The 18,097-nt window shown below is 41.3% G+C and overlaps 1 protein-coding gene across 3 annotated transcripts; it reads left to right on the top strand.

Moving 5' to 3' along the window:
- Window positions 1-1,098: 1,098 nt before the first annotated feature.
- LOC111856971 (sodium-coupled neutral amino acid transporter 3-like) lies at window positions 1,099-17,676 on the top strand. 3 transcript variants are annotated; one of them, XM_023837347.2, is made up of 16 exons: window positions 1,099-1,318; window positions 8,504-8,667; window positions 8,794-8,914; window positions 9,103-9,218; window positions 9,466-9,539; window positions 9,810-9,902; window positions 10,248-10,329; window positions 11,877-11,959; window positions 12,131-12,189; window positions 13,242-13,373; window positions 13,472-13,551; window positions 13,879-13,979; window positions 14,126-14,247; window positions 14,345-14,489; window positions 14,629-14,732; window positions 15,983-17,676. In XM_023837347.2, exons 2-16 carry the CDS (start codon window positions 8,606-8,608, stop codon window positions 16,085-16,087), a joined length of 1,479 nt encoding a protein of 492 aa, XP_023693115.1. In that variant the 5' UTR covers window positions 1,099-1,318; window positions 8,504-8,605; the 3' UTR covers window positions 16,088-17,676. The 3 variants fall into 3 exon arrangements, with proteins under 3 accessions (XP_023693115.1, XP_023693116.1, XP_023693114.1); XM_023837348.2 differs by lacking the exon at window positions 1,099-1,318 and adding an exon at window positions 6,226-6,450 and having other exon boundaries at window positions 8,827-8,914; XM_023837346.2 differs by lacking the exon at window positions 1,099-1,318 and adding an exon at window positions 6,226-6,450.
- The last annotated feature ends 421 nt before the right edge of the window (window positions 17,677-18,097 follow it).

Raw genomic sequence — 18,097 nt, 5'->3', positions numbered from 1 at the left:
GAATTGTTGACAAAATACATCTTTAAACATCAGCCAAATAATGTAAAAAAGTACAGTAAACAGGCAAAATCATTATAATATTCATCTGTACCCATTAATTGTTGAAGAAACAAGATTTGCAAAGAAAAACAATGAATATTCACAGCATCGAAACTTGCTCGGCAGCCTCCATTTTGGAATTTTCAGTAGACACGTTTTTTGCTGACGCTAGAAAACAGACGCTCCAAACCTCACAAAACTTTCTAAATTTGATCTTGAATATCTAATTTAGTAGTCTATACATAATTTATTTGAATTCCTACCTACCTTCTATTAAATTGAAGGATGTTTTTGTGAACACAAAACTCCACACGATTAAGCCGCGATCCTAAAAATCGGAAATCGAAAATTGGTGAAGAAGGGGAATTCTAGGTATCTTGTATCTACGTCATCAAAAGGATACCCGGGAATTTCCATGTTTGCCCATAAAAGGAGATCTTAATAGGCATACCCCTGCCTGGGCGGAAAAATCCCGAACGCGCTATCGGAACCAATATGGCGGCGGCCGATTTGCGATGATGCTAACGTACCTATTATTAAGACTGTCGACTGTTGGCCCTGTTATAACAAACTTGGATATTTTTCTGGAAACACATCTAATGTGCTAATTCATTTTACACAACATCATTCGAATGTGTGCTTTGTCCAGTAAAATCAGATTGAGCTAAAAAAAAAAAAAAGTAACAAAAAGTAATGTTTATTATGAAGTGAATTATTATATACACATAAACATTACTTACTTTTTTTTTTTTAGCTCGATCTGATTTTACTGGAAAAAGCACACATTCGAATGATGTGATCGTGAAACGGGCTCGCCTAAGGCGCCAGATGGGCTTCGACCGGCACTGGAACAGACTATATTGTGGAAAATAAAGCCGAGTGAAGATTGGGATTTTTAAATGAATTATAATGTTATTTTATCTTGTCAATTCTCATTTTTCACTTTAAGTTTGTGCCACTTTCGATCTTCTGTTGGTAAGAGATGCGTGTGTCAGCGTCACAGAGAATTCTGAGCCGGAGGAAGCGAGGCTGGGTGTTCCCAGTTATAATTAGTGACATCATACCAGAAGTGGTGTCACATTGTAAGAACTGCCCTTTTTCATTTGGCACCGCGCTTTTTAGCTCACTTTTTTCAATCCACGTTCTACATCCTGCTTCCGTCTGTTCATATTTTACACAAGAATTTCATTTTCATTTAACTTCATTTCATTTCAATTCATTCTCGACACCTCTGACCATCGGCTCTTCTAGACCGCCGAGTTAAAACTTCCGTGCGAAGGTAAGAGGGGAAAAACCATACTAATCTGCCAGGAATCCTTTACTACATTTGCCACGTGGGTCGTAAAGGGAAATAACAGTTCCTATCAGAAAAGGAGATTTTTCAAAAATTGTATGGCGATAAGAATTCTAGACCCTTTTAATCTTTATTTTTTTAGAAGATGTTGAAATGTCCTGTGTAACTGTGTGACTGAATTGTACATCTGACTGAAGGACATTAAGTGTCACGTCAGGTAATTGGCTCTTTTGAATTGTTATTACTGTTACAGACGAGCCCGTTAGACACAGAAAAGTTTACACGGATCTCATCCTACGGCTATGGAAAGTTTAAATAGGGCTTTGACAAAGAAATTTCGTGTTTATACTTAATGTTTAATGCTTCACAGAATTAGTAAAAAAAAAAAAAAACGACTCGAGCGGCTGCTATGAGATGCCGTAATAAAGAATGTTGTTTCTTGTTCTTTCACACGACACATCTGCATCTCCATGACATTCAGACAAATGTGAGTTTTGTGTGTGAGTGAGAGATAAAGAGGGCGTGTTTTGGACCACAGCACGTATCTGAACGGCACAGGTTTGAGGTTTTATAGCTCTTGCATTCTGGGGTACGGTTCAGATGATGCCTTCTGTATATATGGATAATATATGAAAATATCCGTTAATTCTGTCATTTCCTACCACTTTCCTACCAGCATCTACAGAAAAGAGTCACACGTTCAGCTTCTGCGGGCTGATCATTGTATGATCTGAGCACTACACTCACATTTTAACTTGCAATTAACCCTGAGAAATAATTCTGGGACCGATAGGTGCAGCTCACAACCAGTGTTAATACTTAGAAATTGCAATGTGGATTTAATGTTTTGGGTCATTTTCAGAAAGCAGTCATTAGGTCACGCGCAGAGCTTGTGCTTGACCCCACATTCACACAAAGTAGCCCTTGATTACAGGGACGGATTACGGACCGGGCCAGCGGGGCCGCTGCCCAGTGGCCCTTGGGGTGCAGGGGGCCCGTGGGGCCCCTAGCCCAAAACAATTTGCAACGCTTATCAACAATGTATTTTCGTTTATCTATTTTAGAGGGCCTACATTCTTTGATCGTCTGCCTACAAGGGCCTCTGATGGAAACATGGAGGGAGGGCGTTTGGCTGCCAAGGGCCCTTGAATTGTGGTGGTTGTGGTGGTGGTGGTGGTGGTGCTAGTGGTGGTGGTGGTGGTGGTGGGGGGAGGCCCTCGCGAACGTTTTGCCCAGGGGCCCACACAACCCATAATCCGTCCCTGCTTGATTATTATGGCATTCGGTTTGAGAGGAATCATAGTTATAGTTATAATCATACTTTATTGCACAAGCCATATTATGCAATTATTGAGCGAATTATTGTAATAAGCTTCTAAAAGCATAGTTTACTGTATTTGAAATGTGCACATGTCATTGCCGGAGCATTTTCTCCTGAATTAGTCCCTGAAATGTAACAGCTCACAAGTTCACAAACTTTTTGCACCTTTCTGTACATTGAACATGCTGGACCGATCTATCTATCTATCTATCTATCTATCTATCTATCTATCTATCTATCTATCTATCTGTCTGTCTGTCTGTCTGTCATATTTCTTTCCAATATCTCTAGGTTTCTACTTATTATTCTCTTGGCAGGCCCATCAATAGCACCTGTCTCTCTCCTCTACACACTCTGACAATTTTCATGTACAGTGGTACCTCAGAACTCAAACTTAATCCGTTCAGAACTCCGGATCGAACCCTAAAAAGTTCGAGTTCTAATTGAATTTTCCCCACAAGAAATAATGGAAAACCAATTAATTGGTTCCTGGCCCCCCAAAAAATTACACCTAAATATGTTTTTTTTTAGCATTTAAACACAAAATGAACCGGATAAAACAAGAAGAGCATATAGCCTACTGTACTAAACACATCTAAGCACATTTATCAAAACAGTAATTTGTAAAGTAAGAAAATAAATGTATGCAAACAATGGGTAAAGTTAAAAAAAACAAATGTGTCCTGCCCCAATCCTCCGCTCCTTCCGTGTGCCACGCCCCCTCGTTAACCCCGTGTGATCAGCTGTTTCTGGTTGTCATTAGTCCTCTGTATTTCCTCTGCGTTTCAGTTTGTTTCCCTAGTTCGGTCATTGTATTGTCCGTCTGCGTTTTGCCTGCCTTACCTGTAATTAAACCCTGTATTCCCCGATACCCTGACGTCTGCGCCTTTGTCTTCGTTCCGTCCCCACTTGGCACGACAAAATTATTATAATTAAATGTATTAATGGTTTATTATTAATATTAAAATAATGAATAAGAAATCTTTATTTTTAAATGTATTTTATTATATAATAATTACTGTCACTGTATCATTGTCTAAATGTATTTTTACTGTTTAAATATATGTATTCAGCTAGTGTGAACATGCACGATGCTATCGCAGCGAATGCAAGGCTGAAACTGAAGCGTTACTTTTTGTTTCCGCTGAGAGACGTGCCGCGTGACTCATTTCCCCGCGCATACAAGTTATCTTACGTCGGCGTTCACGGTATAACTTCTGAGATTCAGAACGAGCTTTAGATAATTTTTTTTCAAATTGGTTGGTTCGAAATTCGAGTTCTAATGAGTTCGAGAACTGAGGTACCACTGTATATATTTCTGCAGCCGGGAGCAGAGTGTCGAGTTGGGGAGGCCAGTGTTGAGTAGGAGGGCTTTATGACGAGGGGTAGGAGGGATTTATAGTGAGGGTCAGGGTATCAGATGATAGCAGGTCCCTCCATATAAACCCCTCTGACATTGCCCCTCCCACTCGACATTGCCACTCCCACTCAACATTAAGCTCCTGGCTGCAGGGATATGCCTCTGACAATTTCTGTACTTTACAGTTAATTACAAAGACCTGCCACCAGGGGGTGCATTTTCATTGCAATTTTTAAGGGATCAAGAAGAAAAAAAAATGGTAAATTTTGGTAAAAGCTGAGTCACTGTGGTGTGGAGGAGGTTAGCAATGAGTTGTTAGATAGGGGAGCTTATCAAGGGTTCGATGTGGAGATGGTTCCTTAAAGTGATTCCAGCCCTGGTGGCTGAATGACAGTTGGGCAGCCACTGTACAGAATTTATACAAGCCATGTGTGTTTACTGGGGAACGCATGCCTGAGGTTATCCAGCGTGGCTGCTTGCTGTCTGGATCGCTGTGTGTGGACCACAGCTAAAAAGTGCAGGCTAGCGCTGTCTCTATGAGCACATGCTCCTCACTGGTAATTATGTATGTAGGAGTTTTTCTCATCCAAGTGTTTAAGTAAGTAATTGACTTAATTATTCCCCTAAATGAACTAATTGTCTTCAGAACGGAGACTGTGTGCACTAGAACAGCTCTGAGTGTCTGTGGTCACGCTACCTCATCTGACCCCAGAGATCATACATATCCAATGTGGATATATCCATAATTTTTTTTTCAGGTAATACTTATTCGAGTGATATTTCTTGATTTTTATAGGTCCGATTGACAGCTTTGTTCTCCAACATAACGAGCTGCAGACATACTTTTTATTTTTAATGATAGTATTCAGGGTGCTCAACGCTTCCTGGGCCCTCGTAACACAGCTCCTCTTACAGACCAACATTTAATGAACTGATACATGTATTATCTAGCAAACGGGCAAATGGAAGGATTATTCCCATCCAGTTTACAAACACATAGCCCCCGCCCCCACCTCCAGTGACGTGGTACAGAGGCCCTAGTGCTTAAGCAGAGAACAGGAGTCTTGGGTTGAGACAAACCAGACACAGGGGGACCAGGGTGTGTTAAGGAAGCAGCCCCTGCTAAAATAAACAGGGACTAAGCTCACGCCCCACAACCAAACAGGCTGTGTACACTGTGCACTGCGTAAGGGCCAGACTGCTCTCATCATGGAGCAATTTAGCCTAATTTTTTTTATGTGTGAGGGTGGAAAATTGGTGTGGAGGCTTTGGGAATGGTGTGCTGTTTATTTCTTCCTATATTTAGTTATGCAGTTTGATTAGATGGGTGTATTTTGCAGGAATCTTTGGCTTATGTGACACTGTGACGTAGCGCAATACAGCTTACTGTCTACTCAGGCTGTCCTGTCCTGTGGCTCCCAAGTGTTAGATCGGACACATAGCATGGTGCCTGGGAGACTCCGGATTACAGAGCTGACATGTGCTTAGGATTTAATGAGCGCAGAATGTACTTTTACTGAGGGGTGAGTGAGCGTGTGGAAAAAACATATAAATGAGCATGATGGTAAACTGCAAGATAGTTCACCCTCTACTTGAAAAAGTGAAATAATCCCAAAACACATGGACCACAGCTAAAAAAAAAGTGCTAAAATCTGTTTACAGGATGATTAGCTGGGAAAGAGATGGTGTCTGATTTATAATGTAATAGAACAACCCAGAATCATACTTTCCTAATTCGGGCCAAGTAAAGACATGCTGTGTTCTGGTAAGGTAGGAGTTTGGCCATCCTTCCGTCATTTTGCTTCTGCCTATGTGACCACCCTTAAAAAGAACTGATCTCTTAAGCTAATTACCTACTCAGAGACTCTAATCACCCACCTAGTCTCAAACGCCCAGCTGTCTTTGTAAATAATCCCTGAAGCGACACAACAAATTGTCTGCTTCTTTGTTTAAATCAAATTGTCTTTAATATTTTTTTTGGGTGACTTTGACTTACGTCGTGCCATTTGGGGATACATTGTATTTGAGGGACCCTTCATCCTTTTAGATGTACATCACTTTTCAGCTGTTTAGCTAAGATTCCAAAATTTTTACGAGTTAGAATAGCACAATACTTAAAAATCACATAGATCCATTGGGAGAAAAGGAGTTAAGAAAAATGCAGCTCTTCACTCCCTCTCTCTCTCTCTCTCTCCCTCTCTCTCTCACTCTAACACACACTCTGTCTGTCTCTCTCAAGCGTATGCCTTAATCTCACTTTCACGCTTCCCCTCGGGAATGCATGTGGGTGTGTGTACGCTTCGGACAATAAGGAAAAATTTAATAATTTAACGTCGCTGGAGATCAGTACAGTCACTGTAATGTGGCTGGAGGAGTTACAAGTTATTAAGAATACATGAAAAAGTCACAAATCCGGGTCCAAGCCCAGCTGAAAGGGTAAGTTGATCCAAGAATGAGTTTTCAGAGTCTCTGTTTGCCAGTGGGATCTGGCTTAACTGGTATCGGCGAATAGTAAGGAAGTATTGCATCAGACAGTAGGCTGTATAATGTGCATGTATGTCAGTCTTTTATAAGTTCCTCCTAGCCATCTCTTTGTTACAGATGCTACTAATGTTCATTTTGGATCAGGTATCTTTTTCTCCTTTTAAGTAGCGATTTACTTGCAACATTTTAAAACGGGTGTTTCTCCTGGCGTCTGATCTGAAACATTTGACAGTGTAAGAGCACCAATAAATTCAGGGCTTCAAAACTGACAATGTTCAAACAATCTGGTCTCAGTTAGACGCTGCTACCACTGAAAATGACACCAAGATTGTAGATGTTTGTGCATCTGGAGATGAGTGAACAGACTGTAGGTTTTGTACGTCTACTCCGGTTTGTATTAATATGCTTTCGGCTGTGTAATATAGAAATGCAGACTGGGGTACTCCATTATCAACATCATGGCTCTTATCAGACATGCAGAGCACATGTTCTAATGCCAAATGTTAAAAGCTTTAAGATGTGTTAAATATTTAGCTTTCTGGTGTGACAGAGTAGATGTGATCTCCTGTTTCCATGAAAAGTTTTTGGTTTTTTGCTGGTTTACTTCTTTTTCTCAATCACACTTTATTCAGTAATTACTGATGACTGAGGCCCCATATAAAAATTCGTCATTAACCTACAAAGTAAATGGCCGAGCAGTATTAGCAAGTAGTAATTTACTGACATGAAATCAGTGACAGGAATTCAGGCCTAAAATGTCTTGCTGCTCTTTTTCTTACAAGCATATTTCAGCAGTGTTTGAAAAGAGAGAGGAGTCACGTCTCGGCTGGTGACATTAAAATGAGACTCTGTAACCTCCGTACCCGTTTCAGCTGTGGCTCTTAATAACAATAGGATGTTGCCCATGTGGTTAAATTCTAAGGTCATGGTTGAATTCTGCTGTTTTTTAATGCTCTGGAAATGCAAACAGTAGAATATTGTGTGGGAACACTAGTCATGAGTGAGTCATATTTTCAGTGAGGTGTGAACGCTGTAAAATTCTCCAGAAGAAACTCCACAAAAAAGATTTTGTTATTGGAAAAATAAGAATGTCCAGTCGATATTCGCCAGCCAGCCCCCCCCCCACCCTCGGCGCCAGTCAAAACAATAGTAATTCCTTAAGTCCATTAGGTCAATCAGTTGAGTCCCTAGCAATAAACTCATAAGTAAAACTTGAAAACTTTCATATTGCACTAAAATACACAGAAGGGATAAATTTGTGACTTAGTGCTTGGAAAATTCAACAGCTTGTTTGGCTGGGGGGGTGGGGGGATTTTCATGGAGACTTCATAGAATCCTATGTTCAGTGTGTTCTTCAGAGGAGATGTGACGTGTTACACTAGAGAACAGGAAGTGGCAGATTTGCTGGGGCACTGTAGCAGCGTGGCATTTTGTGGAGAAATGGTGACTCACCCGTCGTTACAGCACATGCGATACACAAAAGGCTCCTGGATCATCCTTTATTGCAGCCCTACCCCCCCCTGCTCTGCAGTGATTAGGCAGGCAAACAACTCACACTACCAGACCTCTGTAGTTCTGCCAAAAGGGACATGTATTTTCTTAAACAGCTCTGCTTCTTTTCTTGCCAAAAATATCTCCAGTGTCCTGAAATGACCGAGACTCTACTGTGTTTGTATTATGTACTGTGCTTCAGAGAGGCAGGCATTCTTTGTGATGAAAAAACTATGAATATATGACCCTTCCTGTGACCAGGGAGCAAGTCAAAATAAGCGTTATATTATAATATGATTGGGTAATTTCTTTCAATTCCAATGCACATCATAGATTTTATAGTAAGTTTTAGTTTATTTTGTGTAATGTCATAGACTTTTGCTGTAAATCATTCAAGCGATATGTTTGTTCTATCCACATCTGTAAGTTCCATATTTTTGAATTTCTTCAAGATGTTAGAACTATATTGACCAAAAATTGGCTGAGATCATGTTTTTCTTGGTTTTCTTTGCAGCCCCACCAGGTCTGAGACCATCTAGGTTTCCTTCAGAGCCAGGAAACCCTCCTGCCAGGGAAATTTGTATCAGAGGACCTGATTGGTCTCAGTAGCAACATCATGGAATTGGAAAAGCCTTCGAATGGCGTCCATTACCCTGAGCATGTGACCATTGAAACTATGTGAGTTGGGCCTAGTGATGAAATAAAATGGAATAAAAATAAACAGGATTGTGCCATAGTAATGTAGTATTATTTTTATTGGCATAAGTTGTAAATAAATGCGTTTGAAATACTAAAATTGAATAGGTGTACAGATGAAGATGTGACTGTTTTGCCAAGGGTTCATGATACCAAAGCCACTCCAGAAGAACGTGAGGAGTTCCTGCCTCATAAGCCTGATGAGCAAAACCAGAGTCAGTTTACTGACGTGAGTATAGGTGTCCTGTAAACAAAGAGGAAAGAGTTATATTTCCCTGCAGAGCAATATCGCAGAATAGATCAGAATATTTGGTGAATGCTGTAAAAGGAGATCATTTTGAGAATTATGCAAAATAAAGCACAAGAAGTGTGTTATAATTTCCCTGTTGTAAATTTGGTTTCTTTATCCAAATGCAGTTTGTTGGAAAGACCTCTTTGGGAATGTCCATCTTCAACCTCAGTAATGCCATCATGGGTAGTGGAATTCTGGGCTTGGCATACGCCATGGCCAACACTGGCATCATCCTCTTCGTGTGAGTAAATCAGCTGAAAGTCTCTCTGTCTCTCTCTCTCTCTCTCTCTCTCTCACACACACACACACACACACACACACAGGATTGTCATCATATCTTTTTAGGGATTTTCCATTCATTTCTATAGGGGTAACTAACCCCAACATGAAGATCTTAACCCCTACCCAGCTCTAACCTTAAGTATAAGTCACCAAACAAAATATGAGACTTCTGCCATTTTTAGATTTTGATTGTCTGTGCTCTTCAGGATTCTGCTGACCAGTATCGCCGCCTTGTCTGCTTACTCAATTCACCTTCTCCTGAGAAGCGCCGGTATTGTAGGTAAGCTGCTCATATCATGCATTATATCACAGACCCCACCTGGCTGGGTAAAATGCACACACTGATCCGCCAGGCTTCATTTAATGAGATTAGCATAGATGACCAGCTAATCTATCTGCTATGTGCCTCAAGCATAAAGTCCTGCTATATTTGGACACATGCAGATGACATACATGGTTTAAAAGGTCCTCTCCCACTGACAGTCTATCTACTGTGCATTTTTCCATTACTTGTTAGTAACACATATTCTACGGTTTATCTGACTCGCAGGGATCCGTTCCTATGAACAGCTGGGCAATCGGGCCTTCGGTGCTCCGGGGAAAGTTCTGGCGGCTTGTGTCATCACCATACACAACATCGGAGGTGAGTCAGCACAAGTGGGAGGAGCATCTGGCCTCCCGACTGCCAGGAGGCTGTGAGGTTACTGTTCCAGAGCAGGGAGATAATGCTGCTCCCCTTTAGGGTAACCTGCACCGGGGGAAAAACCAGACACACTCGTTCTGAAAACATCATAGAGTCATGTGACCAACACTGGATGCTCCGTGTTGTGCTGTGATGTGATGGCAAGCCTGAAAACCATGCACATTATCCATGAAATAAGTTAGATCCATGTAGACAACATTCATAGATCAGGCCAGGAATATATATACTGAAAGGAGAGTCCATTTCTGTTATGGTTTTCAAAGCTGTTGGTCTTTTTGTCTTAAGCCATGTCCAGCTACCTCTTCATTGTGAAGTCTGAGCTTCCGCTGGTCATTCAAAACTTTATGGGAGCCCCATCCAACTCTGGGTGAGTGCTGGACCAGACTGGCCCAGTGGGTCTATGGTAGTGACTAAGCAATAGGTTTGCCTTTAATAATCCCGAAATGCAAAAATCCTACATTTTACATAATTTATTTTTCTTTCTTACTCACTTTACTCGGTTTAATTTATTTCCAACAACCTAGCCTAATACACTATATTGCCAAAAGTATTGGGACAACCGCTCCAAATCATTGAATTCAGGTGTTCCAATCACTTCCATAGCCACAGGTATATAAAACAAAGCACCTAGGCATGCAGACTGCTTCTGCAAACATTTGCCAAAAGAATGGGTCACTCTCAGGAGCCCAGTGAATTCAAGCGTGGTAACATGATAGGATGCCACCAGTGCAATAAATCTATTTGTGAAATTTCCTCTCCACTAAATATTCCAGGGTCAATTGTTAGTAGTATTTGAACAAAGTGGAAGCAACTGGGAACAACAGCAACTCGGCCATGAAGTGGTAGGCCACGTAAAATTACAGAGGGGGGACATCGAATGCTGAGGCACACAGTCGCCAACTGTCTGCAGAGTCAATAGCTACAGACCTCCAAACTTCATGTGGCTTTCAGATTAGCTCAAGAACAGTGCGTAGAGAACTTCATGGAATGGGTTTCCATGGCCGAGCAGCTGTACATTACCAAGTACAATGCAAAGCACCAGATGCCGTGGTGTAAAGCACCCCGCCACTGGACTCTAGAGCAGTGGAGATGTGTTCTCTGGAATGATGAATCATGCTTCTCTGGCAATGCAATGGACGGGTCTGGATTTGGTGGTTGCCAGGAGAACGGTACTTGCCTGACTGCATTGTACCAAGTGTAATGTTTGGTGGAGGGGGGATTATGGTGTGGGGTTGTTTTTCAGGGGTTGGGCTTGACCCCTTAGTTCCTTAATGCTGCAGCATTGGAGGCCATTTGGGACAATTTCATGTTCCCAACTTTGTGGGAACAGTTTGGGGATGGCCCCTTCCTGATCCAACATGACTGCGCACCAGTGCACTAAGCAAGGTCCATAAGGACATGAATGAGTGAGTCTGGTGTGGAGGAACTTGACTGGCCTGCACAGATCCCTGACCTCAACCAATAGAACACCTTTGGGATGTAGTAGAGTGGAGACTGAGAGCCAGGACTTCTCATCCAACATCAGTGCCTGATCTCACAAATGCTCTCCTGGAAGGCTGGTCAAAAATTTCCATAAACACTCTCCTAAACCGTATGGACAGCCTTCTCAGAAGAGCTGAAGCTGTTATAGCTGCAAAGGGTGGGCCAACTCCGTATTAGAGCCTATGTATTAAGAATGGGATGTCAATAAAATTCATGTGTGTGTAAAGGCAGGTGTCCCAATACTTTTGGCAATATAGTGTGATACTAACTTTGATCTCATGCTATTATATTGTGACATTGACCAACCTTGCTTACAAGCTGAACACTATTCTCATGCTACTGTGATATTTCAATAAAAGCCAATGAGAGTGGTCCAGCATGATTTAGGATATAGTGGTTCTTTGCCTGATGCACTGTCTGTCTTGTTCCCAGAGAGTGGTATCTGAACGGCAAATACCTGGTTATCATTGCCAGCCTGATAATTATCCTGCCTCTTGCTCTCATGCGGCAGCTTGGTGAGTTCATGATTCTTCTCCCCCTACATTGGTTGCTTCTCACATGGAACTCCCAATCTTCTGTGTCAGTGTTGAGTGTTACTGCTGACAAGCTGGTATTAAAACATTCCCTGAACTCAATGATGTTAATTCATATTTTTTTCTGTTGTTTTTATCCTCATGAAACTACAGGATACCTTGGCTACACTAGTGGACTCTCCTTGACATGCATGGTGTTCTTCCTTATCTCTGTAAGTAGGGGGAGGGGGTATTAGGGGGAAATTACGCTAACCATTTCATTTTTGGACATCAAAAGCCAAGGAAGGCCTGTGTAAGCACTGGAATTAACTCAGATTTCCGTGTATTGAAGACTGAAGACAAACAAACAAAGGAACAAAACAAACCAATACTCCTTCTTTCAGGCACAGTGACCCTGTGTATCTTCCATGGCTGAATCTCACTTCTAAAGAGTTACCGTCTTGTTTGCTATACATTTTGATGACCAGACACTCTTTTGTAGCATTCCTGTTCTTTCGAAAAGTGGTTTGAGCAAAATAGAAACATAAGGCACGGTGCTGTGGAAATTCTGTGCAGGCATCCTTTCTTCAAGGTATTTAAAAAATGCCATTCTGAAAGGTTTTCGGCATGACAATTCATGTTTCATGACTGGCGTTATAGTAGTTCTGATCATCACACCCCGCACTGCACCACGATCTCTCCGATCGTCCAGCACTGCTCGACTGGTCCCACCACCCCTCAAGGCACAAGGAAGAAACACCTCTCGGCTCTTCTCTGTTCTGGCACCAAGTTGGTGGAATGAACTCCCCCTAGATCTCGAACAGCTGAGTCACTGAATGTCTTCAAAAGACGACTTAAAACACACCTTTTCCAGAAATACCTGAATTACCACTTCTGGCATTATACTCAGTTTTTTTTCCTTTTATAAAAAAAAAAACGCACTTTCCCAACAGAGTATTAGATCGTTGGTATTCATAGCCTTGGTTTTATTGAACTAGTATCGGGAAAAATTCATTGTAGAGTCATTGTAAGTCGCTCTGGCTAAGGGCGTCTGCCAAATGCTGTAAATGTAATCCAAAACGTACATAGCCCAACTTGCATGAATGAGTGCATAAATTCATCATGGTTCAAAAACTGTTTACTTTGTTTGTGAATTTGTCCCATTTTTACAAACACATTACAAGCATTTCATGTTCTATTCTGTTAATATTAGAATGCAAAGGGAAATGAAGGAAATGGTATTGGGACTCTGTGTCATTACAGTATTTTGTTTCTTATTTTATAGGTGATCTACAAAAAGTTTAATGTCGGATGTCCTTTAGAAGATCACAACCTGACCCAGCCCTTAACAGTTATGGTCAACAGCACCAGTGAAGACGATGTGTGCGAGGCCAAACTCATCACGTATAACTCAAGGGTCAGACAGTTTATGATGTTGTGATGCTTTGAGGATGCATGCAGGTCCTGGAGTACCTACTGAATTAGTGTCCTTACCCCCATGTGTTTGGGTTACAGACAGCGTACGCCATTCCAATTGTGGCGTTTGCCTTTGTTTGCCACCCAGAGGTTCTGCCCATCTACATGGAACTCCGGAAGTGAGTCCATCAAACAAACCGACCTCATTTTAATACTGATAGGTTTCAAAGAGCTGGGGATGACAGGGGAAGTTTACCTAACACTAGATCTGGGATATCTAACAAAAAAAAGTGAAATTAAGAGAAAATCACACTTCTAGAAGTGCTTCTCATGGCAATTTAGTATAAAAATTAATCCCTTTTAATTGTTGTCTTCATTAAACAGTTTCACTTTTGTTTTCTATGAAAACCAATACAATTTACTTACATACTATAATGGCATCAAATTACATGAATATCAGTCACCAAGGAGTTCTGCATCTCTCCATCTCTGCCTTTCTTCACCAGGCCGACGATGAAGCGCATGCAGAGAGTTGCTAACATCTCCGTCTTAGCAATGTTTGTCATGTACCTTCTAACAGCTGTCTTTGGCTACCTCACCTTCTATGGTAAGCAGAAGGGAAAGGCATTATAAACTCATTATGTAGCCCTATGCAAATGGCAGCATAATGGGTGCTTAGAGAACCTGTAAGATGACAGAGATGCTCTGGTTTTGGACTTTCTAATAACTTAGTTTGGTTGATTTTGTGCATAGATAAGGTGGGCTCGGAGTTCCTCCATACCTACAAGGGAGACAGTGCAGACCACCTGATTCTGTGTGTGCGTTTGGCTGTGCTCATGGCTGTGACCCTCACAGTGCCCGTGGTCATCTTCCCCGTAAGGCCCCGCCCCCCCCCCCCCCCTCACCTCGAGTGTGTACAGTATGACATCACAAGGTTGCGGTATTGACATTCTTTGCTGTACTTCTCCACAGATCCGGAGAGCCCTGCTCCAAATCTTTTTTCATGACAAGCCTTTCAATTGGGTGCGTCACATCAGTGTTGCATTTGGCCTGCTGGTCTTTGTCAACATCCTGGTCATCTCCATACCCAACATCAAAGACATCTTTGGAGTCATTGGTCAGTTTTAGCTGCTCATCAGGTTTCCAAACACCAAGCTGAAACGCATCTAGAAAGGTTTTCATGAACTGATGGATGTTTATTCAGACTGATGACCCTCCTGACCTGACCAAAGAGTCCCATGTCCCTTTCTTTCCAGGAGCCACATCAGCGCCCACCCTGATCTTCATACTTCCAGGAATATTCTACATAAGAATTGTCCCTGAGAATTTGGAAGCACTGAACTCCAGACCAAAGATTCAGGTACATCCTCTTCCCCAAGAGCAGTACTTGCTTGTGGTTATGACCCAAAATCAAGGCCCAAAATAATAAGCTGTCAAAAATGAAAAGACTGTGTGTTGGGGAAAGCGCCGAAGCTTTGACCCCTTTAATACCTATGTGGAGAAAGCGTACTGGCTTCTCACTCCACACTCTGCACTTCTCGGACTCAGGAATAAAGAGACAGCACGCTTCCTATCTTTTACTTGCGCAAGGGTGCCCACTCACTTAGATGCAACAGACAGTATCTGCGCCTCAGTTCAGTGTCACACAGGGCGGTCCCTTGGCTTCTTTATTTATACAGAAGGGGAGTGGTTACAATGGGGAGTATCCTAAAGCTATAATGCTGTTTGTGCTTCTTGCGAAGGGGTTAAACACAGGACCTTGCATTCCTCAGAATGAGCCCCCTTGATGTATCGACAGAGTCTATTTCCACTCCCAGGGTGATTGTTCCTTTTTCACAATCTTACAGAGTCACAGAAGATGTCCTGTTCTAACAGGTCTCTGCGTCAAAGCTGATAAACTGTTTGCCTACATTCACACAATTAATATGATAAGAAATGTACATTTTCATTCTAACACTGTGCAAAGATGCATGGCCAATGCAAGAAAGCAATTTATTAAAGCACCCCATTCTACACAAGAAATCTAAATCAACCCCGGAATAAATAACTACCCAATCAGGATGGGGAACCAACCAACACATTTGAGATTTTTGGTAATGTAAAGTGCAGTATAAATAAAATGTATTATTATTATTATTATTATTATTCTGCTTGTAAAAGAACTTCCCTAACTCGCATTTCATTTTACAATACGAAAGAAAGTAAAATATTCCAGACTACTACCTTCCCTACTCTGACTATCTAAGCTAGCTGACAAAACTCACCGTTCTGTAGGGATGCAAAGAACAAAGAAAATAAAATGGCAAAAGTCAGTAAACCAGGCAAAAAATGCAGCCTACCTATTAACAAACGAAAGTAACAAAATTATAACCAAACTGTCTGCAGAGAGACAAAGTAAACATAAAAACAATAGAAGAAAAAAATAGTCTTTTATCAGGTCCTCAGTCAGTCTGGTGCAATTAGCCAATCAGCCTACGGCTCACTCTACCTCCACCTCAGAACCAATCTCGGAGAAAAGGGGAAAAATGAAAAAATAAGACGGGGCACATAACAGTTGCAATGCATAATTAATCACATGTTTTCTCATTTATTCTCTCCTTTCGACGTCAGGCTGCCTGTTTCGCAGCTGCAGGACTCTTGCTTATAGTGATCAGCATATCCTTCATCATTATGCACTGGGCATCTGGAGGAAACCAAAGCATAGGTGGGCACTAACACATCACCAGCAGCCAAAGACATGACTGCAGGACAGCACATCCCTACCCTACTGGAGTGCCAGTCTCAGTCATGCACGTCTTTGGCTGTGATAAAGACTGCATTGCAAAGGAGCCTTGGGTTTAACAAAAGAGGCTTATTCTCCTGTAGCTGAAATGATCCTGTGTCATTTCCCTAAATGGTCCAATCAGGTTTTCTCAAACTTCCGTCTTTATTACGTCCATCCAAGTCTGAATTGTATCAAGTTGCAGGGTTGTTCAGTGTTCCGCTCAAGGTTGGGTAATGATATCTACAGTGGAAGCCAAATCCATACTAAGGCAATCTTTTCAGCTTCCTGTATAAATCACAGGAGGAATGCTAATACAGTTGAATGAATTTTGATTTAAAGTCCCTTAAAAAAAAAAAACAAAGTGACAGTTGCTGCAATTTTAGTAAATAGTTTAGTACATAGAAAAAGTGAAAATACAAAGAATAAAAATGTTTAATGTAATATATTTCTTTCATCCTGCAACTTGAAATGTTTTACTTTGAAATCTATATTTATAATGCAACTCAGAGCAAATATATAGTCAGTTTTGTTTCTGTCCCAATGTAATGACAAGTGAGAAGTAGGTCTTTCGTATCTGTTGGCCTGTGAGCTTGAAAGCTGGACCTGTTTGGCTATTATAGTTACCTACCCCTTGCCACGCAGCAAGCCCAGCAGTTGCTTGTCAAGCCCTTGACCAGTTACCCGCCATGGGACAGCTGCCACCCTTCTTAGCCGTATGGACGTTATTTAGTTTGTTTTGTTGGGAATGATGTGTCATGTCCAACTATTTTTGATAATGTCTCCCAGAAACAGCTGTTTCAAAACAATGTATCTACACATCCTTGTATACATGTGTCCATTTTGCTCCCACTGTTTGTTCACACTGCATCGATGCAGATGTAACCTAACCAGATCTCCTTGACCAGAGTCCTGAGAAGAAAACCAGGGCTGATGTTTTCCTGTGTTCTGATGGCAGTGAGACGGTCTCGAGCATTTCCATGAAAACTGTTATCCCTTAAGTGGCAGAGTAGGAAAAGGATACCCACTAAACGCAACGGCCGCTGTGGCATTGTGCTCATTTATGTTTTGTCTTTTTTTTCTTTGTTGATTCGTGTCACTGTTTTCCATCCATTCTCTGGTTATGTCAATGTAAGAACCAGGTCAAGACAATTTACTTGTAAGTGTGAACTTATGTAGCCAGTGAAGCTCAATCAGTGTCATTCATTCAATGTGCAAAAGCTCAAGAGGACTGACTGGACCAGGAGTCAATCTCGTTGGACTGCATGGTCACTCTAATCAACACTGATTTAAATTTTTATCCAAGCTATTCAGTATTATTGCAACAAAGCCAAAATGTGTAGATTTAATGGCTCAGAACATCACAAAATAGGATTAATCAGAACATGGGAGGTTCAGTCAGTGACTGAAAGAGCTGTGACCAAAAACTCACTGATTTTTTTGTCCATTATCTGAAAGGATGCAAGGATGGTCTCTTTCCATAAAGAGACCATCCTTTCTGTCTTGTCTGTTCCAATAAATGCAGTTGAATGATTTTTAAAAAGTCTGTTGTGGATTTTTTGAAGGGAAGGGAAAAAAAAATCATACATATCATGCACCATGTCATCTCAAACCCTTTTCCCCCTAAAGCAAATGTCAAAGACCCTTTATAATGATCACCCTTTATAATACCTCTTAAAATTCTGATATTTTTGTACTTTTTTTTTTCCACAGAAATTGGTATAATTTATATTTATATACCTGCTCATAAAGCAGTGAAAGCCATTCCACCTTGAGGAAAATCTTCCACTTTAAGTGAAGCTATATGCCGTGTAACTTGGCAAGTGGCTGAGTACATTTTAAAAAACATAAGTAACAAATAATCGGTGAATTGCAAGGTGGAGGGGTGATGGATCTGAGTATAGGAAGGAAGAGCAATTTTGGCCACGGGGCTGATTTTCAATTGTGTTTCCTTTTTTGGTCAG

The sequence above is a fragment of the Paramormyrops kingsleyae genome, chromosome 8 (genome assembly GCF_048594095.1).
Source record: "Paramormyrops kingsleyae isolate MSU_618 chromosome 8, PKINGS_0.4, whole genome shotgun sequence".
Classification (NCBI taxonomy): domain Eukaryota; kingdom Metazoa; phylum Chordata; class Actinopteri; order Osteoglossiformes; family Mormyridae; genus Paramormyrops; species Paramormyrops kingsleyae.
This window is presented reverse-complemented; position numbering and strand designations above follow the sequence as displayed.

What these genes read in the sequence shown, in the direction of transcription:
- LOC111856971 (XM_023837347.2), top strand. Translation starts at nt 8,606, where the DNA reads ATGGAATTGGAAAAGCCTTCGAATGGCGTCCATTACCCTGAGCATGTG. An exon ending in GAGAAGCGCCGGTATTGTAG is followed by an intron (nt 9,540 to 9,809) that starts GTAAGCTGCTCA and finishes TCTGACTCGCAG; the next exon opens with GGATCCGTTCCTATGAACAG. An exon ending in TCATCACGTATAACTCAAGG is followed by an intron (nt 13,374 to 13,471) that starts GTCAGACAGTTT and finishes TTTGGGTTACAG; the next exon opens with ACAGCGTACGCCATTCCAAT.